Source organism: Eretmochelys imbricata, chromosome 10, assembly GCF_965152235.1.
Source record: "Eretmochelys imbricata isolate rEreImb1 chromosome 10, rEreImb1.hap1, whole genome shotgun sequence".
Lineage (NCBI taxonomy): Eukaryota > Metazoa > Chordata > Testudines > Cheloniidae > Eretmochelys > Eretmochelys imbricata.
This window is the reverse complement of record NC_135581.1, coordinates 19,622,235-19,649,230: the sequence shown is the minus strand read 5'-3', so window position 1 is coordinate 19,649,230 and position 26,996 is coordinate 19,622,235. Positions and strand designations below refer to the sequence as shown.

At 44.6% G+C, this 26,996-nt stretch overlaps 1 protein-coding gene across 1 annotated transcript in view; it reads right to left on the bottom strand.

Annotated features, from left to right (window-relative positions):
• Positions 1 to 685: 685 nt before the first annotated feature.
• The window catches only part of ABCC6 (ATP binding cassette subfamily C member 6), a 47,097-nt gene continuing 20,786 nt past the window's right edge, over positions 686 to 26,996 (bottom strand). Inside the window, 21 exon segments of the mRNA XM_077827757.1 lie at positions 686 to 794; positions 1,379 to 1,573; positions 2,185 to 2,351; positions 2,621 to 2,779; positions 5,335 to 5,481; positions 6,406 to 6,507; positions 7,512 to 7,638; positions 11,082 to 11,281; positions 12,716 to 13,026; positions 14,353 to 14,560; positions 15,741 to 15,852; positions 16,930 to 16,996; positions 17,408 to 17,591; positions 18,872 to 19,039; positions 19,441 to 19,617; positions 20,168 to 20,294; positions 21,614 to 21,683; positions 22,321 to 22,408; positions 24,282 to 24,428; positions 25,023 to 25,226; positions 25,859 to 25,951. Of these exon segments, the coding sequence (XP_077683883.1) occupies positions 686 to 794; positions 1,379 to 1,573; positions 2,185 to 2,351; positions 2,621 to 2,779; positions 5,335 to 5,481; positions 6,406 to 6,507; positions 7,512 to 7,638; positions 11,082 to 11,281; positions 12,716 to 13,026; positions 14,353 to 14,560; positions 15,741 to 15,852; positions 16,930 to 16,996; positions 17,408 to 17,591; positions 18,872 to 19,039; positions 19,441 to 19,617; positions 20,168 to 20,294; positions 21,614 to 21,683; positions 22,321 to 22,408; positions 24,282 to 24,428; positions 25,023 to 25,226; positions 25,859 to 25,951 (3,162 nt within the window).

The following is a 26,996-nucleotide window of genomic DNA, read 5'->3' as shown; positions in this document are numbered from 1 at the left end:
TGCATGGGATTGAAAACACTTGTCGTCATTTGTTACCAATAAAAATGCTATTCATTGTCCATTAGAACATTACCTGTCTAGTATGATTTTTTTGGCATTCCTAGAAATATCCACAGCACTCCCATCAATGTTGCAATGTGTATTTTACCATTATTTATATTCTAAACAGAGCCGAGTGGAAAGCTCAGTTATTTTGCCATAAATGCGTAAGATGTGAGTCCATATTTTTTATGCCTACTCTAGAATTCTAACGGGCTCATCTGATTAATTGGACATAACTGAGTTTTTGGTATTTCATTTTGAAAACTAAGCCAATTAATTTGGAGCTGCATAAAACATTATACAGCATTCATTGCTCCCTCGAGAGAGTGACGACAAACTTGGTAACTAACATTCAGTTGCAACCATAATTTAATATGCTCCAATGACTGAACGTGAAAACAGGACTCTTTCTCCATAGCCACCATCTCAGCTATAGCCTATGATATACACTGGCATAGATGTATTATTTTCCAAATACACCAAGGCAGTTTCCCTTCACATATCCAGTGTCGTTTGGGGCTCAGTTTCAAATAAGATTTGGTTACATATCAGGCATTTTCTAGCCAAACCGATGTAGCTGAATTAAGAACAGATCTGTTCTCTCAGATGATGCTGGTAGTATGGTGTCTTCCTTGGGTGACAATCAGACAAGGCCTGATTCTTCAACCAGTCTGTAGAACAGTCCCTTCTGAGCTATTAATTTCTCTGGAGAATCAAATTCAGCAACCTGACCGTTTTCCAAGACACAAATCCTGTGAATATTAAAAAAGCAATGTAAGCACTAGGATACACAACAGTCACACTGAACTCAAACAATATCTAAGCTGCCATTATTCGAGCATGCCTCAGTTCCACCCCTATACCCCCCAGGGTTGTTTCTTGGAACCATTTGTAGGATAGTGGGCTTCTGAAGAGAGCTACTCATGATGGGATACTCCCTTGGAGAGACTAGGAATGGAGTAAATCTGGACTTTAATTCTTTGGTTTAACTCCAAACCACCGAGTTGTAACCGAGCAGGGGAGAGGAGCTCCAGTGAGGAGACATTCAGCAGTTATGATTTATCTGTGAGTGGGCAAAAAAGGGCTATGTAGAGCACAAAATGGACACGGATCTCACTTTCCCTCTGATTAACCCGTGGTTAATGGCAAGAAGGCCCATCCTAAGCAGAGCCTTGAATGAGGTAAACAAAAAATAGACAGAAATGAGACCTAAGTGGCTCCAAGGAGATGTCACTCTCTAAAATGCTACGGGTTCTGTCCAGTTTATAAAGCCTGCCTCTGTCTTTCTCTAGCCTTGTGAAAATGAACATGAACAACTATGCCAGTGAAAGGTTACCTGTCGTAATCTAGAATGGTGTTTATACGGTGAGCTATTGTTAACACAGTCCACTCTTTGAACTGAGTCCTTATGGTCGATTGAATCTGAAGATCAATTTCCAGATCCACCGCTGCAGTGGCCTCATCTAGCACCAGGATTTGGGCTTTCCGCAGGAGTGCCCTGGCCAGACAAACGAGCTGCTTCTGACCAACACTGAAAGCAAGAAGGGCAGGTGGTGAACTAACAGGCTGTTGCTTTTCCTCAGGTTTAATCATAGAAGATTAGGGTTGGAAGAGACTTCAGGAGGTCATCTAGTGCAACCCCCTGTGCAAAGCAATGATGAGTCTGAAAACAGCATAGCAGCTGCTGGCTGCCTTTCTCCAGTGAGGCAGGCGCTGGGAATGTCTGGAGTGCACCTGGTCTGGTTCTGGGGCGAAGACCGAGGGGCCCCATGTGCAACACGTGGTGCTGGTAGCACTGCAGAGAGCAGCATGAAGCGAGCCAAAGAAACGAGGGGATTATTTGTATTGCAGTAGCATCCAGGAGCCCCCGTCCTGGGCCAGGAGCCCACGGTGCTAGGTGTTGTACAAACACGGAACAGACTGCCCTCCACCCCCAAGAGAGTTTACAGTCTAAGCAGTTCCACAGTGCTAAGGATTATACTGCTACAGCAAGATGGCTCTGTGCTGACTATTGCTTTGTTTTACTAAATTAGATTTTTCTGTTTACGTTTATTAACTTAATTTAGGACCTTTTACTAATTGTGCACCCTCCGACCCTCAGACACAATGTGCACTGCCTTTCTCTTTTTGCATTTATGGTACCTCAGGTTTTCCCCTCGCTCAGAGCACTCATGGTTCAATTGATCAGGCAGCTCCAATACGAAGTTCTTGAGCTGAATCAGTTCCAAAACTGTCCAAATGGCTTCATCCGAGTGCTGGTTAAAAGGATCGAGGTTCATTCGTAGAGAACCAGCAAACAAAACTGGATCCTGAGTATAGAGACAGCATAAAAGATTCTTGAAATGATTGTTACAAAACAACATAGCTCCTTAACTTCCTTCCACTGCAGGAATCCCAGGGCAAAATGCTACAGCCAGTGTTATGTGGAAGATCTCAGTGTGGTTACAGTGGTTACTTTTACCTTTTAAAAGCAATGAATTTACCTCTCTGTGACCTGTTTAAGCCTTCCTGCGTGTCATGGACATAAATGGAAATACCCTACAGAATTGATAAATGCCTTTAGAAATTAACTTCATACCTGGGGGATAATAGTTATTTTGGCTCTAAGATCCTGGAGGCCTATTTGGGCAATATTCACTCCATCAATTAAGATCTTGCCTTCTGCAGCTTCTATTAATCTCAGAAGACCCATGGCAAGAGTTGATTTCCCAGCTCCTGTTCTTCCAGCTATGCCAATCTAAAAAAATACAATGAAGGTTAGAATCAGAGAATATCAGGGTTAGAAGGGACCTCAGGAGGTCATCTAGTCCAACCCCCTGCTCAAAGCAGGACCAATCCCCAACTAAATCATCCTAGCCAGGGCTTTGTCAAGCCTGACCTTAAAAATTCCTAAGGAAGGAGATTCCACCACCTCCCTAGGTAACGCATTCCAGTGTTTCACCACCCTCCTAGTGAAAAAGTTTTTCCTAATATCCAACCTAAACCTCCCCCACTGCAACTTGAGACCATTACTCTTTGTTCTGTCATCTGCTACCACTGAGAACAGTCTAGATCCATCCTCTTTGGAACCCCCTTTAGGTAGTTGAAAGCAGCTATCAAATCCCCCCTCATTCTTCTCTTCTGCAGACTAAACAATCCCAGTTCCCTCAGCCTCTCCTCATAAGTCATGTGTTCCAGTCCCCTAATCATTTTTGTTGCCCTCCGCTGGACGTTTTCCAATTTTTTTCCACATCCTTTTTGTAGTGTGGAGCCCAAAACTGGACACAGTACTCCCAGATGAGGCCTCACCAATGTCGAATAGAGGGGAACCATCACGTCCCTCGATCTGCTGGCAATGCCCCTACTTATACATCCCAAAATGCCATTGGCCTTCTTGGCAACAACAGCACACTGTTGACTCTCATCCAGCTTCTCGTCCACTGTAACCCCTAGGTCCTTTTCTGCAGAACTGCTGCCGAGCCATTCGGTGCCTAGTCTGTAGCGGTGCATGGGATTCTTCCGTCCTAAGTGCAGGACTCTGCACTTGTCCTTTTTGAACTTCATCAGATTTCTTTTGGCCCAATCCTCTAATTTGTCTAATTTGTCCCTCTGTATCTATCCTTACCCTCCAGCATAACTACCTCTCCTCCCAGTTTAGTGTCATCTGCAAACTTGCTGAGGGTGCAATCCACATCATTCTCCAGATCATTAATGAAGATATTGAACAAAACCGGTCCGAGGACCGACCCTTGGGGCACTCCATTCGATACTGGCTGCCAACTCAACATGGAGCCATTGATCATTACCCGTTGAGCCCGACAATCTAGCCAGCTTTCTATCCACCTTATAGTCCATTCATCCAGCCCATACTTCTTTAACTTGCTGGCAAGAATACTGTGGGAGACCGTGTCAAAAGCTTTGCTAAAGTCAAGGAACAACACGTCCACTGCTTTCCCCTCATCCACAGAGCCAGTTATCTCGACATAGAAGGCAATTAGATTAGTCAGGCATGACTTGCCCTTGGTGAATCCATGCTGACTGTTCCTGATCACTTTCCTCTCCTCCTAAGTGCTTCAGAATTGATTCCTTGAGGACCTGCTCCATGATTTTTCCAGGGACTGAGGTGCGGCTGACTGGCCTGCAGTTCCCAGGATGATCCTCCTTCCCTTTTTTTAAAGATGGGCACTACATTAGCCTTTTTCCAGTCATCTGGGACCTCCCCTGATCACCATGAGTTTTCAAAGATAATGGCCAAGGTTTAGGATGTATGTTTTACACCATTTGGCTCATAGCCATAGTTAAATTTTAGGACCATGGAATTGCCAGGTAACAAACTACTGGTTAAATTTGTCCAGCCTTTGACCATATCAGTCAGAGAAAAACACCTCATTAAGCACTTATTCCTTCAGTTCCATGCCCTGGATACAGTGGTGGTGCTGACACATGGACTTATAACTTTCCTTTGCATTTTTCAGCTACAAGCTATTCTCCCTTCATCTGCTGCTCTCCTTGGGCCTCTTTGAGAGCCATCCAATATCTTTCATCAGATTACAAAGTAAAGGCACTATTCCTTTGCTTAATGGTGGAGAAGACAAGTGGATCTGTGTCTAACAGCCTATCCTATGTAGATCCTGGCTGCAATATCTGCCAGTCTTTCCTGTTCCAGGCCAGGGGATTTAATTCCTTTTCAATGCAGCCTCATGGAATAGCTGTTGAGGACTGGCATGAATTGGCATCACTTTTGGTTACAGTTTGGGGGTACACATGATCAGCCATGTGGATTCCAGCATAAATTCAACACATAATCATTAGGACCAGGACACATGTGAGTTGGAGGGATCTGACTGTTTCTCCAAGAACCTTTGGCCTCACATTGTCAATATATTCACCTAACATTCTTACAGTTGGGTAACAACCCATAGGGAACTTTCCAATTGTTTTTTTATTGGAGAGGGAAATCATTAAAAGCCTTAGATGGAGAAAAAAACGAATAGCTGCCAAATATAAAGGAGCTTTGATGTTATACTAGATTAAAATAAACATCAAATTCCTTTAGAGCTGCTCTGCCAACTTCGTATAAAATAACAGGATCTGACTCACCAGAATTCCTAACACACAGCATCAAAACTGAAAACTAAGCCATATATTAAGAAGGGGTTCCTCAGTGCGCTAGGAGACTATGAAGGCCAAACATCCTGTGTGTTCAAGCCTTAAACTCTTTGAGACAGGGGTTGTTTTCAGTTTTGTAGCAGCTGCCTATTGTAAAGCACTATTCACACTTGCAGCTCCAAAGAAATAAATGGCCTTGCTTACCTTCTCTTGCCCATTTATTTTTATATTGATGTTTTTCAGTGCGAACTCTAAATTTGGCCTGTACTGCACACTATAGTTTCTAAATTCAATTGCTGCTTCAGTTGGCCAAGCCTGACTTGCAGAATTACTGCCCAGAGTCCAGGGAGCCTGTGTAAAAGAGAAACAAACAGCACCTTCGTAAGCTGTTTTAAGACTTCAAGTAATATGGCTATAATCAAAATGGAAAACTTCTCAAAGCATGCGTGTAAACATTCTTTCTGGATCTCTCTTTACAAGCTTCTTTAGAGGCAGCATTTATTCTTCATACAGGAATTGTTGAAATTAAAATTAGTTTCTTTATGCAAAAATCCAGATTACTTTATTAACTGAAGTTTGGGTATCAGCATTTGTATGCACATCAGATTAATTACAGGTTTCAGAGTAACAGCCGTGTTAGTCTGTATTCGCAAAAAGAAAAGGAGTACTTGTGGCACCTTAGAGACTAACCAATTTATTTGAGCATAAGCTTCAAATAAATTGGTTAGTCTCTAAGGTGCCACAAGTACTCCTTTTCTTTTTGCAGATTACATTATCAGGAAACCATACAGACCGTTCTAACTATACTCAGATTAATAGATCCTCACAAATGTCCCTTTGTGAAAATCTGCTCTGACACTCTCAGTTCAATCTGTGGTGATATGATAAACATGAAGAGATAGTACCTGTTCATTTTTAATGATTGTTGAGATTCTCAGTCATTAAAAGGCCAGCAACTGTCAACACTTATAACATCAGATCTGAGATGCCACAATTAGCCCCTATTCTAAGCATGGAGAAAACCTTACAGTGTATTCCGTGGATGTGATAACTGTTAACAAATTATACTTTTTTTAAAATGCCAACTACAGCTTCACTGGTTTAAGGAAATAAATTAAGCAGAGGTTATAAAGAACACCTAGTTATTTTAAAGTAACCTAACCGGGTCTCTGGGAATTAAAATGGGGAGGTGTTGATCCTTCAAATAGAAAAATTGCTGATCTGGTTTGTGACAAATTCCAGTTCAAAGGGTGAGAACAATGGTTGGTTAGTTACCTCTTTTGGAGTTTTTGAATACTCTCTCACTCTCTCCACGGAAACAATGTTGTTTTCTATTTCTGTCCAGGAGCGCACCATCCAGTTCAAAATGCCCGTTATCTACAAAAGGAAAGAGGACTGGCTAGAAATGAAATACAGACTTTGACCCTGTTCTTACAAAGTACTTGGCACTTTGTAGGATCAGGCCCAGTGTTTGCACAGGGGACCTCCTGGGATAAGCTATTAAGAGAGTGTCTACAAATTTGTTTTGCAAGACAAAATAAAATAAAATAAATCCTGATGACACCAGGCCTCTCTGGAAAAGGGAACATGAAATTTTGCCAGGCCACGTTGGAGGAGCTTTGTCAGTTCGCCCTGAGGCTACCTTCGTGCCAATTTACCAAGAATTAGATGTTACTGCCTGTCTGTCTTCCAGCTCTTAAAAGTAAGATGAAAACAGTTCAAGATAATCTGCAACTAGTCACATGAACATGGAAAATAGACACTGAAGAAAACCATTTGGCTGTTAAACTACAGTGACCATTTAAGCTTAAATTCAAATGAACAAGATGGATGTTGCATGTATTTGAGACTCGTTCTCTGTAAGGTCCTATAGTCTATAAATAATGGTGACAGGGTTACTGAGACTAAAAAAATAAGGAAGTCTATAAAAACTAGCTTAATATCTGGAAAGGAATAGAAATATTTCCAAGCTTTTTTTCAAAAGTCAATGGAAGCATCTTGTTTACAATAATAAAAAATTCCCTTCCAGTATTTGCAACTCAAATGTTGCACAATTGTGCTGGTACTTGAGAGTTTGATATTGCCTAGGAAATCTTAAGAATAGGAGGCTGGTTAATCTATTCTCATTGTCCAAGCTGAGAAATGTCCAACATAAACGGCACAACTAGTAGAAAGGAAATTATGGTCTTTAAAATTCTTCCAGTTTTAATTCTCTAGAGCCTGATGCTAGCAATCTATGTGCTAATCAAATGACTGAGGGCTGCAGGATTGGATCCTTACAGAGTTATTTGTGGTAGAGGTAAGGATTTTAAAAAATGATTTGTAACCTGACAGTCCCTTCTGATGAGATAGCAAAATCATGCACTGCTGCTTTGCATTACCTGAAGAGCACCCGAAATGGAAAAGCCAACAATCCCTGGACTAAGATGTGTTTTGCTAATCACAGCAAACAGGGCTGCAAACAACACGATACCATTACCTAGAAACTCTAGGTTTGTAGCAAGCCACCTGCAAGCAAAGAGGAGAGGATTTAGCCCACCTCCATTCTCTTTATGTTCTTGTTTCCTCTCAATTTCATATACCATCTGCAACTATTTTTGTAAAATGGTTTTGGAGCCTTCTCCGGAAAGGGTGTTAAATAAGGTCATTATGATCATGGGGTTGGCTTTTTCCCATAACCACTAGCAAGCCTCTGGAATTGACAGCCGTGCTGGTCTGTAAATGGCCCATGCTCTGTGCCACAGCTTTTCCACTGAGCAGCTTTGGTTCAGAGCCTGGAATTGTTGCTCTGAGCCTGGCACCAGCCACGAATGGCTCATCCCTTGGCGTTAGTTCTGATGTAAGCTGGGTCTGAAGGAGTTCCCCCCCCGACATCTAGTGATGCACTAGGGGTGGGGGGCGAGACTTCAAGATCAGAGCTTGTTTGCATAGACATGCCTGCTCTGCCTCAGTGCCCAGCATGATGGAGCTGCTTTGCCAAAGTGATCAATTTTGGCTGGTTTGGGTTACAAATCACTCTAGTATTCAAATGCAGGGATAATGAAATGTTGTAATCCATATTGTATGAGTAAAGGGCAGCAGAACTGTGCTTAGCATGCCCTGACTGAGGGGATCACCCTAAACTGAACCTCTCTTGCTAAGCAGGGGGTAGGATGCCAAATTCCAGTGATGAGTGGATGAGGACAAGTGTTCCTAACTGGTAGCGTGGACGCTGCCTAAAGAGTCCTAGACACTTTTTGACCTTCCCCTCTCCAGCGTTTAATGACAGAGCTGCTTAGACTCAATTAAGAGGCCTTGTTTCCAGGTGGTGATTCCTAAAGCTTGTCCTCACTGCTGAGCAAGTGTAAGGCTAAGCCCTGGATCTTGTGTGGGAACAGGTAAAGGCAACACAGAAACTGCCCTGGCAGTGAGGTCCCCTGCTACCTGCTGAAATCACTGAGAGCTGGGTGAAGTGGTGGAACCTCAGAATGTGACACTGCAGAAGCTCAGCAGCACCGAGATGGCGGACAGTGGGAGTGGCGGCAGAGAGACAGAGGTAGCAGTGGGAGGCGACTAGCAGCAGCAGAGAGTGGTGAACCCCACCCCCTCATGAATGCACCTCTGAACTCTGGGTCTTTGCTAACCAAGGACCATCAACTGTGAGTGGGGTGCCAGGGAGGGAAAGGGGAGTGGTGTGTTAAGGGACATTTGTTCATTGGACTTTGTGACGTTATCTGATTAAAATATGACCATGCAAAATCACAGTTGCTACCATTGTTATATAATTGCAACGAATCTTATATCAAGTATGACACGTGGCCAGATAGGGTTAAGCAGCTTGCAAGATAAATGGCCCAAAGTCAACCATTAGAGACGTGTTAAAGTATGTGAAAGGTAATTAGGGCCACTCCATGCTAGATAAGCTAGAACTTTGAAATGCAAACCTGTATTATTAGAGAATTGGAGGTGATACTAAACATGTGTGTGTACTTAAGTCTTGTAGCACATTAGCCATGTAAACAGACAGTTCCTGTCTGTCTCTATAGCTATTGATTCAGAGATCAAAAGGACATATTAACATTTAAATGAACTGTAAACATAGTAACATCACTGTATTCATCACTCTTTGAAATGTATATCAAATCATCTGTTAATCTGTGTGGCTAATTACCGGCAATGTTTAAGAAACAGGTCTACTTCAAAATCCCCATGATTGCCTATTGTTCGCTGAAGGACGCTGACCTGTCAAAGAAGGCCTGAAACGGTATAAAGATGCCTTGGGTCCCAATCCTTTGGATCTCAGATCTGCTTGATGCTTCATGCAGGGGAAATTTAAGCCCAAAATTGAGATCTCCAGTCCTAATCTGGAATCACCCTGAATATGAACATTGGACTATAACCTATGGAATATTTCTGAAAGAACTCTTTAATTACAAAGCTCACCATCTCTGCTATGAATTTGATCTCAAGAACGGTACTCATGTTTGTATGTATACTGATCTTTTAACCATACTCTTTTCTTAATAAATTTTAGTTTAGTTAATAAGAATTGGCTGTAAGCGTGTATTTGGGTAAGACCTGAAATATTCATTAACCTGGGAGGTAATGTGTCCGATCATTTGGGATTGGTAGAACCTTTTTATATGATTTAAGATTTTCAGTAATCCAAATCAAATGTGATGTGGTATCTGGGTGGAGAACTAAGGCTGTGGTGTTGGCTTCTGGGTAACCACCGAGGTATCATAGAAGATGTTTTATGCTGGGTTGGTGAATCTAAGCATTGGAAATCCACCAGCTTTGGGGATTGTCTGCCCCATTCTTTGCTGTTCATCCTAACTGAGTGACCTCAGTTGGCTCCCCTGGGACTCCAGTCACAGATTTTCACACCACAAAGGGAGAAACTGAGGCAAAGGATGCTGCCCAACACACTGTGGGGGGAGTGTTTGCATATGGTCACATGCTTTTGTATTGAGGTTGTGGTGTTTTCTCAAATTTAATGTTGGACCCTCTTTTCCCTTTTAATCAAAGTTGTATTTTGTTGTACACAGACTCAGTGCTGGTGTGACAGGGTGACAACTCACGGCTGTGGCACCTCCTCCTGGTTGTCCCGGGAATTAGCTCTCTTCAGCCAGGAGCACCCTCTGCTGGTCGGTGTCTCGCCTGCCGCTGTGCCCCTCCCAGACCCCGGTGCCCTTCTAGATTAGGGTTCTGCCCCCTAGCAGTGCCCCCTCAGTCTGGGTATCCCCTCCCCGAGAAACCCCCCTCAACCCCCATCCCTCCCTTGTCTCAGTGGCTACTGTAAGTCATCATCTAGCCCCCACTCCCTGGGGCAGACTGCAGTCAGTACCACTCATCATCGGCAACGGGGGTCGAACCAGCTGCCTCTGTCTAGGTCTGGGCTGCTCCTCTGCAGCCTTAGTACCCTTTCATGGGCCTTTCCTTTGGCCTGCAGCCTGGGACTCTACTAGGCTGGAGCTCCCCAGCTCCTTCTGCCCTTCCCCAGCACTAGGTACCCACCTTAGCTTCCCAGGCAGCCAGGTCCTCCTCTCTCCATGTAGCTAGAGAGAGTCTCCCTCAGCTCCTGGCTAATAGCCTTCTCATAGGGCCAGCTGTGGCCTGATTGGGGCATGGCTCCACCTGTGGCTACTTCCCCTGATCTGCTTAGCTTTCCTCCAGCTACAGCCCTCTTACGGCTGTTTTAAGCCCTTCGAAGCATGGTGGGGTGATCACCCTGCCACAGCTGGCGAGAGGGGAAGTACCGCCACTTAGAGGCACCAAGGGGGAGTGGTGTTTAGCTTTCCCAGATTACTGAGTGGGGACTCAAGCCGGTTCTATTGTCTTTTGTTAAGAGAAACCCTGTGATATTGAACCCAGCCCTTGTTGCTGTCGACTCCACCTGGCAGAAGGGTTGCACTAACCTCTAGCTTCATGAGAATAACATGATTGTGTTCCCTACATTTGCACCTCCATACCTGTCAGCGACGACCCCAGGGAAGCATGTTCTCTGGTTCTCATCCACTCTGGAATCATTCTGTAAAATAAACCTCGGTTGCTCCTTGTAAGCACGAATCACGCTGCTCCCTTGGAACGTCTCTGAAATGTGGGAATAGATGGGCGAGCGACTCGCAGCTTCCAGGCGTCTCAGCTGGCAGGAGGTGGCAACGTAGAAGTTCTGAGACAGAGGGAAATGGAAAGGATATGTGATTACCAGTATGTTTCCCCCACTAGGCTAATTCATCAGACGAACTGATCACGTTCAGAAAATTAGAAATGATGCAAAAATACAGTAGTGCACATTAACCTGATGTTACAAAACCTAATGTGCGGGCAGCATGTGTTTATTGGGTGAGATAACGTGCCTTTAAGAGGCACGGCGTAGAACTTGTAGCCTGGGAGACTGGGGTATAAGGAGGCCTTTGTGTCCTTGGGGGCACTGTCTAAGTTCTGGCAGCCTCTCCAGGTTGCCCTATGGGTTGCAGCACTACCTGGAATCTCCACAGTGCTGCATGCTGCAGTCCCATCCCCCTGGCATGCCCCCTATGCCAGGATTTGTGAAAGAGTCCTCGGAGAGCAGCTGTAGGGCTGTGCTCCACATACCTGCATTGGGGCAATCTCTGGGTCCTAAAAGCCCTGGTTCTGGCTGTTTTAAGCCAGAGCAGGGGGTCAGGATCTCACCCATCATTTCTATACTTCCTCCATTTTAAAATCTCTCCTGATCTCTTAAACTTTGCCTCTAGTTCAAGACTGTAGATTGGTTCTCCTAAGCTGTAGGTTGCTATTCACCCAGTGCAAAAGACTATGCCCGAGAGCAGGGTGTCTTGCTGCAAACTGAGTGTACCAGGTCAAGCAGAGCTCTCCAGAAAGAATAGTCTGAAGTGCTGCATGGCGCTGTGATGGGGCAGGAAATAATCTGGCCCATTTCATTATGTCCTGTGTAACTGGTACACCGATAGCAGAATACCATGGTGTGAATGGAACTGCAGGGTGGTACTGACTGCTTCAATCCCATCCTTCCCTGCTCAGGTGGGATTTCTTGATGAATCCCTTGTTGTTTACCTGCCTTAGTCATTAAAGTAGCAAAGCAGACTGATCTTAATTTACTTGTTACAGAAAAAGTACTCAAGATTTTTGATATTCCCCGACGAACCCCCTCCTCTGCCCCCAGTCCTCCCTGGCAAAGTTACGACATTTCAGAGAACCAGACTGGGAGAATAAATGGGTGCACTGAAAAGCAGCTGCCTCTCTGACACACCTTTTATGTTAAAGGTGGCACAGGAAGACTGAAGAAGAGGAAAAACACTTTGGGCCTTAGTCTGATCTCCTTTACACTGATGTCAATCAGGAATCTCCACCATGTTCCATCATGATATCTCAGGCCTTCTAGTAAGGCTTTGGAGACCGATACTGGGAGCCTGGATTCTGTGGGAAGACTCTCTTCCTAAGATTAGTGACTGGTGGTTTTGGTTCTGGCATGAAATCAGAGGTGAAAAAACACTGACTGAAAATTTCAGCCCCTCAGAACAGTCTTGGTCTGGTTCAATGGGAGCAGGTTCCTGCAGGAAAGGGTGTAGGTGGTTTAGATCAGCCATGTATCTCAAAATCCTACCTGGAACACGGCATACAGCACTGTCAGTGGAATTATTGCCACCACCGCTATTGGCGTGGCCACTAGAACAACTATGTAGATCTCCAGTAAACTGAACAAGAATCCCAGCAGGGACTTCAGTTTATCGGGGATAATGGAATCAATGGCATCAGTTTCTTTGGAGAATCGGTTCAGCAAGTTTCCGATGGGCGTCTGCTCAAAGAACATCATTGGGGATCTGGCAACGTTCTCCAGTAACTGCTGAAAGAGCTTGTGTGATGCAATCACTCCTCCTAGCAGGACGGCTGCAGTTGATCCGAATTTGCCAATGGCTGCAATGGAAGGGAAGGGAAGTCACACAACCTGGACTCTGATTTCTCAGCTGAAAGCACATTAAGGGGAGTTTTTCTTGAATGTGACTTTGGTGCTGGTGAAAGGTGCTGGTCTATTATTATTGCTATTTTTTTATTTATATTGAGTTGGTGTCTCGGAGCCCCAGTCATGAACCAGGAGCTCATTGTGTTTGGCAGTGTGCAAACACAGAACAAACACACAATCCCTGCACCAAGGGGTTTACAGTCTAACTGTCACTTCAGAGCCCAAGGGCTTGTGTCTGCAGAATAGCCATAGAATGGGCATCAGCACGTGTAAATTTGATTGAACAGCTAGTTCTGTCTCCTACCAAACAGCCCTGAAGATAGATAGCCCTATGTTCTCCAGTGAATGGTACACATAACTGGGATTATGCTGAATTAAATTAACTCTCTTGAGTTGGGTAGACTCCCATGTATCCAGTTACAGATTCACTATTACAGCAAGAACAGTGCTATAGTTAAGGTTGACTAACAGCTTCTATTCTAATCCCCTGTTTTAACTAGTTCAAAACTCTCATCACTTGGGCTTACATTTTTCAGATTTTGTTTCTTCCCTAAACTGATTTTTTGTTGTTGAAAGTTTCAGCAAAACATTTTAGCTATATTTGATTAGGAGAAGAATTAAACAATGTACACATTTCAAATAATACAAATTTTTGCAGCCTTTTTCTAACAACTTTTTAGATCCAAAAGGCCTAGGGCTGTAAAAAAATTAAATCTGGCCCTCATTGAGAAATGAGATTTTAATTTGGCTAAGTTATGATTTGAGTGAAGAGAGGATGGGAAGGGAGTAAGAGGAGGGGAGGGGAGATAAAGGGGGAGTAGTGAATGAAATTGGGAGAGATGGAAAAGTGAAACTGACATCATAGTCTCCCCCAACATGTGAATTTTTCATGGGTACCAGATCATACAGTTCTGACAAAGAGAGGCAGGCTGGCTAAAGATGGGGGAACCACCCATCATGCTCAGTTGCAATGCACACTAGAGAGAAGAACTCAGTGCACACACAAGCAAGCCAGAGTTTTATGCAGTGACACTGGGAATATTGTTCAGATACCATAACAAAAAAAAAAACCATCAAAAAAATCAGTTCACATTGTGCAAATGTGTGTCAGAACCTGTTTTTTTAGGTTCTGTGCCAAGCCTTTTCATTTGTTGCCAAAAGTCCAGCAGACTAGCACATCTAGGACATGCCAAAGTTTGTATGATGGGAAAATTTCCTGGGAATGGGAAAGAGGGAGGCAAATGATATGCAGAAGAATTAGGTGACCAGGTCAAGCAAACCTTGAAGGACTCCAAGAACACCGAAGACTCCAACTCGCAGCTCTGTGTGCTGCTGCGTTCTGTTATGAACAGGGTCATCTGCCCACATGCTGAGCCAGTAACCATGACAAAATGAGGCAGCTTGCTGACACATGAACAAGAGCACAATGTACAAACAGATCAGAGGCCCTGTGGTCCTCAGGTAGTCCAGATAAATGGAAATATTGACCTGGAGTGAAGCAATCAAAAAGAAGGAGGGAAGAAAGAGTCAGGCTTATTAAGCGGTCTGTTCCTAAGCGAAGGAATGCTGTATGGTGTATGTTCTCTGTTACGCATCGCATACCATGACAGCCTCATTAATCTTTGTCCTATCAATGCAGGATGAATAATTTGAAGCCATATTGACCAAGCTCAAGGCTTTAACCAAGGTATGCAAACAATGTACAAATGCTTAGTGGGCTGAAAGTATCATTATTTGCAGTAACGAATGTTACTATCTCTTTGAGCCATATTATGATCCACTTTATTCCCATTGGTGAGTGATTATTTGACAAGACCCATTAACTACTCATGTGAGTAACTGATCACCAGCAGGAGTGCAGGGATTGCCATCTGGCCCTTAAGGTGAAAGCAACATCTTTTGAATGTGCTTCCCTCGGACACGACTCTCCTTAAACACAACTCCATCCCCCTTTGGTACTTAGACCTCCCATTTGCCTCTGTTCTCTGTAACTGGGTTTAAACCTTTGACCCTGACTATTCTTTCCCCTCCCACATCTTCTAAGTCTCCTCCTCATCACCCCCCCATGGCCCACGTATACCGTGCTCTGGACTCCATTTCTGCTGAAATCTTCATCCATGCCTGTATCCTCTCACCTGGGTTTTGACCTCTACAAGACCCATCTCTACCTTCACCCGCAGCCATGGAAGAGCAACATCATCACTTCTAACCATACATTTCAGGACATGGTTCAACTGCCCTCCATGAACCTTATCCGACCTTATGAGTCTCCTGTCACTTGCCTCACCACTTCCCCCCGGTTGACTCAAAAGACTTTTCCTCTGCAGCACAAGCCACTTGAAACAGCCTTGTATCTCTCCACCCATCATAATGGAAAGACTTTCCTCCTCATCTCTACAATTTTCTCTCCCTCTCTTGCTGTTTTATTCTAATTTTCTAGATACACTTTAGCTCTATAAAGCATTTTTGGGGATACGGCTTGTATGAAAGATGCTACACAAAATAGAATTGAATAGGACCAGACCTTCAACTGGTGCAAATTGGTGTCACTCTGACTTGCATGGTGTTATGCTGACTTATACCAGATACGGATCCTAGTATAAGTTCCTGTTGCAGTGACAGGTTTATTGTACATTTCATTACTCTAACAAGGAATTGCTGCAGTTACCCTGCTGGTTTGAACTTTCTCCCCTTCTGTTAATCTTCCTACATCTTTTGGGGCTGCAGCAGCTGTGCAGTCTTGATTTATGGCTTGGGCTCCATCTCTCATAATAGAAGATCTGTCAATTTATAAAAGCAAAACAAACACCATTATTTTTTATCCCAGACCATGAAGTTTTTAAGCCTTACTTAGAGGGCTGTGGTTTCTCTGGTTCACGGAATTACTCAGAGCATTCCTTGCATTCAGGGCACACCTCCAGCAGTGTGAATCCGGAACAGATTGGTGATGAACAAAACTTCTTAGCATCCAACTGTGGATTGGATTAAATGTTTGGTCTCGGTCTGTTTCCCAGTGGACAGATGTTCACATTCCCCAAACTCGCAGCTACTGTGGAGTCTCAGCAGAGAGGCCAAGGATTAAATGGGTACAGAGACTGAATACTCTCTCACGCAGGGAGGTGGCACATTGCATACAGAGAAGCTTGCAGTGCTGCTGCCAGTGCTTTTACTGTTCTGAGGATAATCCACGAGACTTCAGCCTTTAATGCTGTCAATCCAGCACCATCCAAAAGCAATGAAGATTTAGTTAACTATGTGATGCACCACATAAGTGAGAGCTAATGACCTTGGCGAATCAAATGTTATTAGTAAAGTTTGCTGAAATAAGTATCGGGGGGTAGCCGTGTTAGTCTGTAAGTCTATCTTCAACTTATCCTAGAAAATGATCCCTCGCTCTATCTTTACTAATAACAGTTCACTTGTTAATGGGGTCTGAACCTGCCTCCTACCGGAGCTGTCTGTCAGTTACTGTGACTGACAACCCACTATGGCTTCAGTCAAAAATGTGTACTCCTTGTTTACCTTGCCATCTCTTACCTCCCTTTAACAGCTGCTGGTTGATCTGTGGTTTTAATACTAGAGGAGTGACTCTATCAACCTCATGGTATGGAAGTGCCCATCATCTGAACTCTGGGGAGGAAACTTACAGCTCCCCTTGGGAAGTATATAGAGAAAATATTATTAAAAGTGCTCAGGTGGTGGTGCCTGTTCACAGCCATGCATTCCATCCACGTGCACATCCTATTCATTTACAGCCTGGTCCAAACTCCACTGAACTCAGAAGGAATCTTTCCATTGACTTGAAGGGGCTTTGGAGCAGGCGCTTGCTTTGGTGTCTGAGGCACGTCTACACTCACCTGCAGAGTTTTCCTGGGGCCACAGCATTTCTGGCAGCGATGATGTCGTCCTTGGTGCTTCCTGCGGCTGTGGAATAAATATTCTTGTAATACCTTTCATCCTCCTTTGTTCTGTTTAGCCTCTGAGAGAACGAGGGGGTCATTGGAAAGAACTCCCGATAAACGTAAGTGCAAAGCTGCAGTGATGGTGCAGGCATTAAGTGTGTGTTAATAGCATTATCCTTGCCTAACAAGATGGTAGCATTCATGCATTGTGCATAATTAGCCCCATTTAGTGGGATGCATCGCAGTATGGGATCTCATAGGAAAATGCCTGAGATTTCATGAATAGGAAAAAGCTAATGTTTGATTGGCTCTTCCTGATCTGCTCTTTCATTTGCTCTTCCCCTCTGTGAACAGTAGCCCACTGAGACAACTTTCATTAATCAGAAAACACATGAGTCATGAAACTGAAAAGAGAGTTATTCAGTTGGTGTACCTTGTAAATCACAGCCCTCTTTCTCTTCTGCATTGTTATATGAATGGAGAAAGTCTGCAAAAGCCCCGTTTCTCTGTAAAAGTTCTTGGTAGGAGCCAGTTTCGGAAATCTCTCCATCCACCATCAGAACAATATTGTCCACTTGGGGCAAAATGTTGATTGCATGAGTCACCAGAACACGAGTCTACTTTAAATAAATAAATATCAGTTATGATTGCTCCAGCCTTCTGCTGCCCTGCGCAGCCTGTCTTGTCTACTGAAGGGACTGCACAGGTGAGCGCCTCTGGCAGTGCGATGGATCTAGTCAGTTTCACCACTGATGTTACCACCAAGGCTGAACCTCTCAACTTGGATGACATTCCTCAGATTCTGTGTCAGATTTATTATCACTGACTTGAATGTCTTAGAGCCCAATTCATCCCTTCTGCAACTCCATTAACTTCAGTGAAGTTACACCTGCTATGAAGTTTCCCTTTGATTTGAAATTCCAAGGATATTTCCACACAACTGTATGTCAGTAAAGTCAGTAAAGATTTTTTTCAAAATAAGACTCGACCATGTCTCTCTTTCTAATATATAATCAAACTCTTTGCGAGTGCTGACTAAGTATAAAGTCAGTTCTATGTGTGTCTTTCTGAATTTCAATCTCATAATTACACTGACAGGCTGATAGATCTAATTGTGAATACAAATTTGACATTTGTAAGCACTGATTGCTTGTTTTAATATAGCTTTTTACTGAACTCTTACATTAACTGGACTAATAATCAGCACTTCCAGAATCCATTCTACTTACACATTAATGTTGGACTTTAATCTTGGTTTTGTCAGAATGCTCTTCTCCATATTTGTCCAATTAAAAAAGAGTGCCAAAGTGCAGGCACTTAGAACTTACATACTAATGAAAGGGTTCAGAGTCGCAGCCGTGTTAGTCTGTATTCGCAAAAAGAACAGGAGGACTTGTGCCACCTTAGAGACTAACCAATTTATTTGAGCATAAGCATCCGATGAAGTGAGCTGTAGCTCACGAAAGCTTATGCTTAAATAAATTGGTTAGTCTCTAAGGTGCCCCAAGTACTCCTGTTCTTTATACTAATGAAACAAAGTCCATGCCACAGCATAGATTGCAAAACTACCCTACAACCGACCAGTTCTCCACTCTACTGCACTGAGAGGTGATATTCAGATTGTTTCTGACAAGAATAAGGACTGCAAAGAGCATCCTTCAGAAAGAGAAGAGAAACACTTAGAATAGATATTACGACAAAGTCTTTAACGCACAAGCAATCGGGCTGTGGGAGTGGTCAAGGTTCCATCGGTGTAGATATTCAACAAGGGCATAGAGCAGACAGATATGATCTAGTGATTATTCCTACCAAATGCAGGCATTGAAAGAGGCTGGATGACCAAAACCATTTTTTTCATTTATTATTGATGGTGGGGGATATTAATTTGTTTACATACCCTGTCCTTCAGTAAGCCATTGGGTCCAATGGCGTGTTCAAAAATATGCTGTCCAACCTTGGCATCCACAGCTGAAAGGGGGTCATCCAGCAGGTAAACCCCTGCCTTCTTGTACACCGCCCGAGCTAGGCTCACTCTTTGTTTCTGCCCTCCAGATATGTTTATCCCCTGTTGAAACATAATGATGTATTTCATATGCTCCGGTATGTGTTTTGACCCTTTTCACTATCTTACACTGAGCCTTAACGAGTTTAATGGCACTTTCTACATTTCCTGTATGAAGTGCTGTCATTACTAAAGGCAGAATCAGTCAGCCCTGTGTGATCAATAAATGCAGCCATGCGGGAGGGGACCCTATAACAGCTTGGAGTTATTGATTTTGGCCTACGTTTTCAACCATTTCTCCAAGTTTGGGGTGCCTCAATTTTCAGGTGGCCAGTCTGACACCTTTAAATTAGAGCCTGGTTTTTCAGCAAGTGCTGAGTACCTGCCCTCTCCCTCAAGCTGGGCACCCACGCTCACTAGGCACGCATGGAAAGCTTGGCGGGAGATAGTAACTGGTCAAATACCTTCTCTCCTATTTCACTTTTACTTCCTGCAGGGAACCTCTCCAGGTCTGGCTGCAGTGCACAAGCATCAATCACGCTGTTATACCAGCTTTCGTGCATCTTTTCTCCAAAGATGATATTCTCTTCCACGGAAGCATTTTGTATCCAATCTTGCTGGGGGACATAAGCTACTGTGCCCTATAAAATGGAAATGGGTGAAATCACTAATGCATTTCTCTCTTTCATAAGCAAAAAAAATATATGTTCGATAGAGCAGAAATATGGTGTTTTACGATCACCTCCCTAGATTTACCTTATTGCCATTGTGTAATGTAAAAATATGAGAACCCAAGGACTAACAATAAGTGGCTCTTACAGCGTGCTATTTCCCCATAGATCTCAAAGCACTTTGCAAAGTAAGGGAAGTGTCATTAGCCCCATTTTACAGATGGGAAAACTGAGACACAGAAAGGTGAAATGACTCACCCAAGCTGGCACAGAAGGTCAGTGCCAGAGCAGAGAATAGAACCCAGCCCCCCTAGTCCCAGGTCATTGTCTAAGTCACTGGAGGAAATTGACAGGCAAACTTGCAGCCAGCCCAGGGCTCCTTGCTCAGCTGCCCCTCCTCCCTCAAAGTTTGGCAGAAGATGGATTTTCACCAAATATCTATAACTCCATGTGCAACCTTGTCAGCATGGCAACTGTTCATATGTGCTAACTGGAAGCAAACACTCAGGGAGAGCTTTACCTTAATAGCCACGTAGCCATCCAACTTCTGCAGCTCACCAAGTAACGCATACAGCAGGGAAGACTTTCCAGCTCCCACCTGGCCAACCACAGCAAGTAGGCAGCCTTGGGGAATGGTTAGATTTATCCTGCAAAGAGACCGCCCCGTATGTCCCCAGGTTAGTACCTTTTCAGATGCAGCGTTTGCAAGGGAAACTAGCCACATTTTTGCTATTGTCTCTTAAAGAGAGAAGAAAAGATTTGCTTCCCTTTCCTTCTGTCAGTTGTCAGGCCCCTGTTATACAGGACAATCGAACTACCTCCTTCTTCCACACTAACTTTCCATCCCTTTCTACTGACAGCTCAAAACTCACCCTGTCAAAGCTGTCTCTGGCCAGGACGCCGCTGTCCCATTCTGCTCACTGCTGCTTTTTATCATCTAGAGATGGGCTCTTCTAAACAAAACCTCAGCTCTAACCCTGTCTGAGGCTATTTGAGATCTAGATCTTAATGTTAAAACAGGCCCACCTATTTGTGATTGGTCTAAGCCAACGTTGTCATCGTCATGTTCCCATTGTGCCTCTGGCGTTTAGGGCAGTGAGGAAGCTCCTCCACTCCTGTCTGTCTCTGGTAAGTCTTTCAATGGTTCCCCAGCTGTGCCCCAGGTTTTTCAGCTCGGCCAAAGTACTGGATCTTTATATCCTTGCACTTTGGCATGCTCAAAATCAGGATTCAGATCCAAATTTGTTACTTGAGCCCATCTCAGCTACTATCAGCTTCTTACATCCCCCTCTTCCACTGCATATGCTTAACTCTTTGTTATTACATTTTATAATATTATCCATTTCTGGAACTGCTGTGCAGTGTGAGGTCAGTTTAAGCTGATATAGAATGGCATAAAATGGATTTCACTGTAAAGGAAAGACACATGACTGTTCTAGTTTTCAAAGGAAGCTGTCTTATTAAAGAGACAAGGTGGGTGAGGAAATATTTTATTGGACCAACTTCTGTTGGTGAGAGAGAGAGAAACTTCTGAGCCATACAAAGTTCTTCGTTGGGTCTGGGAAAGGTACTCAGTGTCGCAGCTAAATGCCAGGTGGAACAGATTGTTTAGCATGCTGTCTTAAGACACCTGAAGCTCATCTTTGGACAAGTGGGTGTTTGGGCAGATAATTGCCAGTCTGACACACCCATGTGCCTAGTTGAGAATCCAGCTATAGAGTTTGGGACATCCTACTAGTGTGTCCACATTTGGACTGGACACAGGTACAATAAATGTCCTGCACGACTTGATTTTGCAATTTAATCTGAACTATGTTTAGAAAAACAAAATGTAGGAAATTTAGATCAGAAATCCCTCTAACTATCCTGTACTGGCCTTGCTGGATTCACTCTGCAGGGCTGTTGATCAGCACGGATGATGATCACTGCATCGCTGGAAATATTTATTTGAAATAAAAGCCTGTACCTTTTAATGCAAGGAGAGCTTCCTCTGCACCAACTGAATGTTCCATTCCTTACCGTGATACCATCCTGTACTAACAGATAAAGAGACATGAAAGGCATATATGCGTATTTAGAGATGGGTACATAAATGTACCTGTTTCTATTTGCAGATGAAAAAAATCAATATTCTCAATAGCTTAAAAAAGATAAATGCAGTTCCATTATCACCAAACTGAGTGCACACAGTAAACTGGATATACACTAGCAACTAGAGTGGGATCACCAAACCAATAGATAAAGTGCATATTAGCCAGGGGCTAGATTTGTCCTAGTGACTTAAAGACGAGATTCTGTTGGTCTGGTCCTCAGCTGGCTAACTATCCTGATTCACACTAGCCGAGGATGTGGCATGCAGGCCCCTCACCAATTCCTTGAGTTATTCAGTGACCCTTAAGGGCCGCATTCTAGGAAGTTAATTATTATAATTAAGACTATTTTAATGTTAACGCTATCAAATCTTCTCTTGGGAAATACACATGGAGGATAAAAATTGTGTCTGTCAAATGATCAATATCCAGGAGAGAGAACCGAATGAAACGAGTAGCTCTAATGGCAATGCAGCCACATTTTACATGGTGCACGCTCCCTATGCTGTGTGTAATTAATGCTAGTGGAAGCTGAGTGCTATGCGTTCCTCACGGAGGGCAATCACCCTAGGTCAATGCTTACAGTGGTCTGAGGTAACTGTGCTCATGTTGTTTGGATCCAGCTCTTCAAGACTAAGAAAGGCACCTAAACGGCTTAAGGAAACCTTGGCCTGAAATTAAAAACACACAAATCAGCCAATGGATGTAAAATAGTAAATGGTCATGAGTGGGGTGGCCACCCACTACTGCCATGAAGGGCTTGAAATCAGCCCTGGGAGAGGGCTGAGGCTGCAAGAGGGCTGCTGCTAGGAAAAGCAGCAAGCCTTGGCTGATTGGGGAACCAGCCACAGATGCCGCCACACCCCAATCAGGGCCCAGCTGGCCCTTATAAGAGGGCAGTGGGCCAGGAGCAAACAGAGTCTCTCTCTCTCTCTCTCATTGTGGAGAGGGATGGGCCTGGCTGCTAGGAGCTAAACCAAGACTGGAGCAGGGCTGGGGAAAGGCCAGAGGAGCTGGGGAGCTTTGGCCTGGAAACCCCCCAGGCTCTAGGCCTTGTTAAAGGCCAAAGAAAGGTACTGCGGTTGCAGAGGGCAGCCCAAGGGTAGGCAGAGGCAGCAGGTCCAAACCCCCCTTGCCGGTGAGGAGTGACATTTCCACTGCTGTCTGGCCCAGGGAACGGGGGCTAGCTGATGACTGGCAGTGGCCAGAGACTGAGGTGAGGTGGGGATAGAGGGTGGGGGTTCCCCTGGGAGGGGAGACCCAGATCTGTGGGGGTACTGCCAGGGGCAGCACCGCAGCCTGAAAGGGGCACCGGAGTCCAGGAGGGACTCGGGCCCTGCGGCAAGCGGGACACCGGCCTGCAGAGGGCACTCTGGAGGCTGGAAACGCTAATTCCCTGGACGACCAGCAGGAGCCACTGCAGGGGTGAGGCGCCGCCCTGCTACAGGTTACAATTCAAGTGAATGCCCAGCTCAGGTCATTTCCATGGCAACAGTATTGTCTGGGTGATTTCAGTTTATTTGTGGAAAATTAAATTGACAGATGAGCGTTCTTGGTGCTTTAGGCAGCAATGGGCGTTGGTGCCCTTCCCCCATACCAACTGCCTTTGTTCCCATCCAGCTCCGCAATACTCTGTCCTTCCATGTCCTTTCTTCTTCTAGAAGGGAGCCCCTCTTTCTATTTGGAGGTCTGCATTTGGCCATCGTTTCCCAAATATGCCCCAGAATCCTTTTTCACTGGCTCTAATGCTCTTTCAATGAGGTGCAATGACAGTCTTCTTGGGGGGCAGGAGGGAGGCCCAGCTTCCCCACTTCTGCTAGAAGCAGCAGATGTTCCCCCTCATCTCCCTGGCTTGGGTGAGCAGTGCTCGCTCACAACTCCCCCTCTTCTCATGGGCTAGTGCTGAGAACCCTCCCCCATCTATCTGTCTGCTTTAATCACCCACTCAGGATAATGGAGCCTGGGGCACACCCAAGATCTAGTGGTGCCTTCTGCATAAGAATGAGCAGAAATAAGAAAACATTTCTGGAGCAGGAGTTTGGAGCCCACCCTCTTCCCGGCTGGAGAAGAGTGGATTGGAATCGGCCCATTGCTGAGTCTGGCCATCACAATGCTATTTTGTCAGATGCTTAAATGTGGCATCCTGGGAGATATGGTCCCGTCTTGCTATATGGGATAGGTGGCAGCCTACTTAACCTATCCCTAAGACTGCCCCTGATCTTAATAATCCTTGTTGTTCCATGTGAATGAATATAAATCCAAATCAGTTACATTACATTACATTACGACAACCCAAACACCATGAAAAAACTGCTCTTGCTAACCCCCTCAATACACTATGAAACATTGACTGCACAGCACTACCCAGAAGGCTCCATGCATTTGGATGGCTGCATGCCCTCATGCTCCACTCCCCAATTCCCATGCCCTTCCCCACATGACCTAAGGTAGGAGTGTCCTGCTCCTTAAGAAATCCCACCTCGGAACAGTGATGTGCAAAAGAAAGTAACAACCAAGCAAATGAGAACGTAGCCTGCAACTAACCTGTATAGCAGCATTTATGGAATACGGCAGGAAAGAGTGAGCAGTATTGAGAATGTTGATCAGCGTCAAAGAAACAAAGGCTTTCTGAGCATCTAGGACGTGCTGCTCGTCCACCAGGGTGTAGACCGCAAACATGACAAATGCAATCTGCAAGGGAGCAAAGGGACAGCAAACTAGTATTCACAGACAGGCAAAACAGTGCTCAGATGGTGCATCGTTCTCCCAGGACTCATTTTTGTAAAACCCCAGTGGCATCAGCCACACCCATTCACGTTGTTCTGTGAGTTCTAGAAGCAAAGTTTTTATAATCTGGTGACAGTGAAGGCAATCTGATTATGTGCCATTTATTGTGCTTTTGAGATTGTTGCAGCACTGCAAATACAGTGAGATAGTGACATGAACATTCCACTCCAGAGAGAAGGCTATCATAGATAGTGTATGTTGCTGGGCTGGGACAGCAGCAAATGCAACAGTGCATTATAAAAAAATACTGAGGCCCTGATCCTGCAGTGAGCTCCATGTGGGTGGACCTCTGGACTTTCACATAGCCCCAGGGCCTCGTGGGCCCTGTATGGGTGTAGGGATCGGCCTGCAGGGAACCCATTGCAGAATCAGGCGAATAGACTATACATTTCTCTGGACAGGCATCTGTCTATTGGATTTGTCTATCAAGCGCCATGCACAGCTATGGTGCTGAGGGAATAACAGGCTGTGTGCTGTGAAGGAGAGTGAACTGCTCACCAGGAATGTAGATGAGTGGAAGGAAGACAGAGACAGCGAGAAGAGGATCTGAGAACTTTTTAAAGCTTGAAGCTCTTGCTTTCGGATACAGAGTACTTTCTCCATAAAGGCTTTCTCCCAGCCATAGAGTTTGATGATCTTAATGTCACTGAGGATGGCATTGGTGAGTCTCGCTCGGTTATCTTTATGGTTCATCTGGTCCTCCTAAAATAAAGGCCCATTGAGGCTGTCATTAAGAATGCTGAAAATGTCTCTGTTCCATCTTTGTGAATACCACTTTGAACCTGGCTGTAAATTCGGAATGGATCTCTGGGCAATTAAGTAACATGTGGGCCCTTTGCTTGTAGTTGGATATTTACTTTTGGAGCTTCAGGCAAGTTAATTGTTTAGTAGTAGCAGAAAAACATTAAAATTTTGGTCTATGAACCTGCAAAATACAACCCTATTAGAGAGCTCTATAAGCAATCTTCAGAGGATTTGAATGTCTGGGATCCTTTCAAACAGAACGATCAGCATGGATAACAAACACTGAGCGATCAGGTTTCAGAGTAACAGCCGTGTAAGTCTGTATTCGCAAAAAGAAAAGGAGTACTTGTGGCACCTTAGAGACTAACCAATTTATTTGAGCATGAGCTTTCACTTAGTCACATCTCAGAGCAATGCATTCTGTTACAGTATACCTACATGTAATCACCTCTATTTTGTTCCTTATCCTTGGGCTCCATGGGGCCCTTACTTGGGTGAGAATGATGGGATTTAATCTGTGATACTAGACCTTGAATCCCAGAAATTCACATGCCAACAACATTTTGCATTTTTAGGAGGCAAAAAAGTACCTGAAAGTGACTTCTCTTCTTGGTGATCACAAAATTCAGAGGCAAAAGAATTAAAAATACAGCAATTGCAGTCAAGGCAGATGGTCCCAGGAGCTGCCAGGAGAAAAGAGGTGAGACTGCTATAGAAACTCAAGAAACGTTGGTGAAATATTTGTAGAGATGCTAGTTTTCCTGGTCACCTTGTTCTTTGCCTGTTTTCCCACTTGAGGCTTGTGTCTAACACCCCTTTGGGTAATCCTAGAACTTTCCTCCTCCTCTGCCTTCAGGAGTATTTTGATTAAGACACTGTGACCAATTCATCCTTCTGCCGCCTCCACCTTCCAGGAGAATTCTGGAGTGATCATGGTCCTTACTCAACTGTTCTGATGCAAAACACCTGAGTACTGAATTCACAGAGGCAAATCCTCCTCTCACATAGCCCGCGGTAAGCCCATTGAAGCCAATGATATGGGTGGAGATTTGGCCCAGTGATTTTATTTTCATAGACTGTCTCATAGGTGGTAATGTTTTTTATTTTGCTGAATTATATTTATTTCCCTGAAGGAACAAAGTCATGTCTGTGAGAGATCCAGGAACATGCTTGAGAACAACACTTCATTGCTAATTCCTCTGGCACACTGGTGGGCAAACTCTGGCCCACGGGCCAGATCCAGCCCGCATGCCTTTTTAAGCTGGCCCCTGAGCCATACCAAGCAGTTGCAGCCCCGCTCTGACCGGTGCTGGGTCGGGGGCCGAGCCCACAACATGCGGCTCGGCCCTACTTCATGGGGAGCTGGGTCGGGAGCCACACCCCTGAGCCTCTCCCCATGCCCCAACCCCCTGCCCCAGCCCTGATCCCCCTCCCGCTCTCTAAACCCCTCGATCCCAGCCCAGAGCACCCTTCTGCACCCCAAACCTCTCATCCCCAGCCCCACCCCAGAGCCCACATCCCCAGCCAGAACCTGAACCTCTTCCCGCACCCCTTCCCCAGCCCTGATCCCCCTCCTGCCCTCTGAACCCCTCGGTCCCAGAACAGTATCACAATGATCTCTCTCATCAAATTGCCTCACTGTCTCACTGACTTCATGAGAATCAGCCTTTAGGATAAAGTGTAGGAAAGTTCACGTTGCAGGTCATACTCATTGCTATGTTTTAAGGC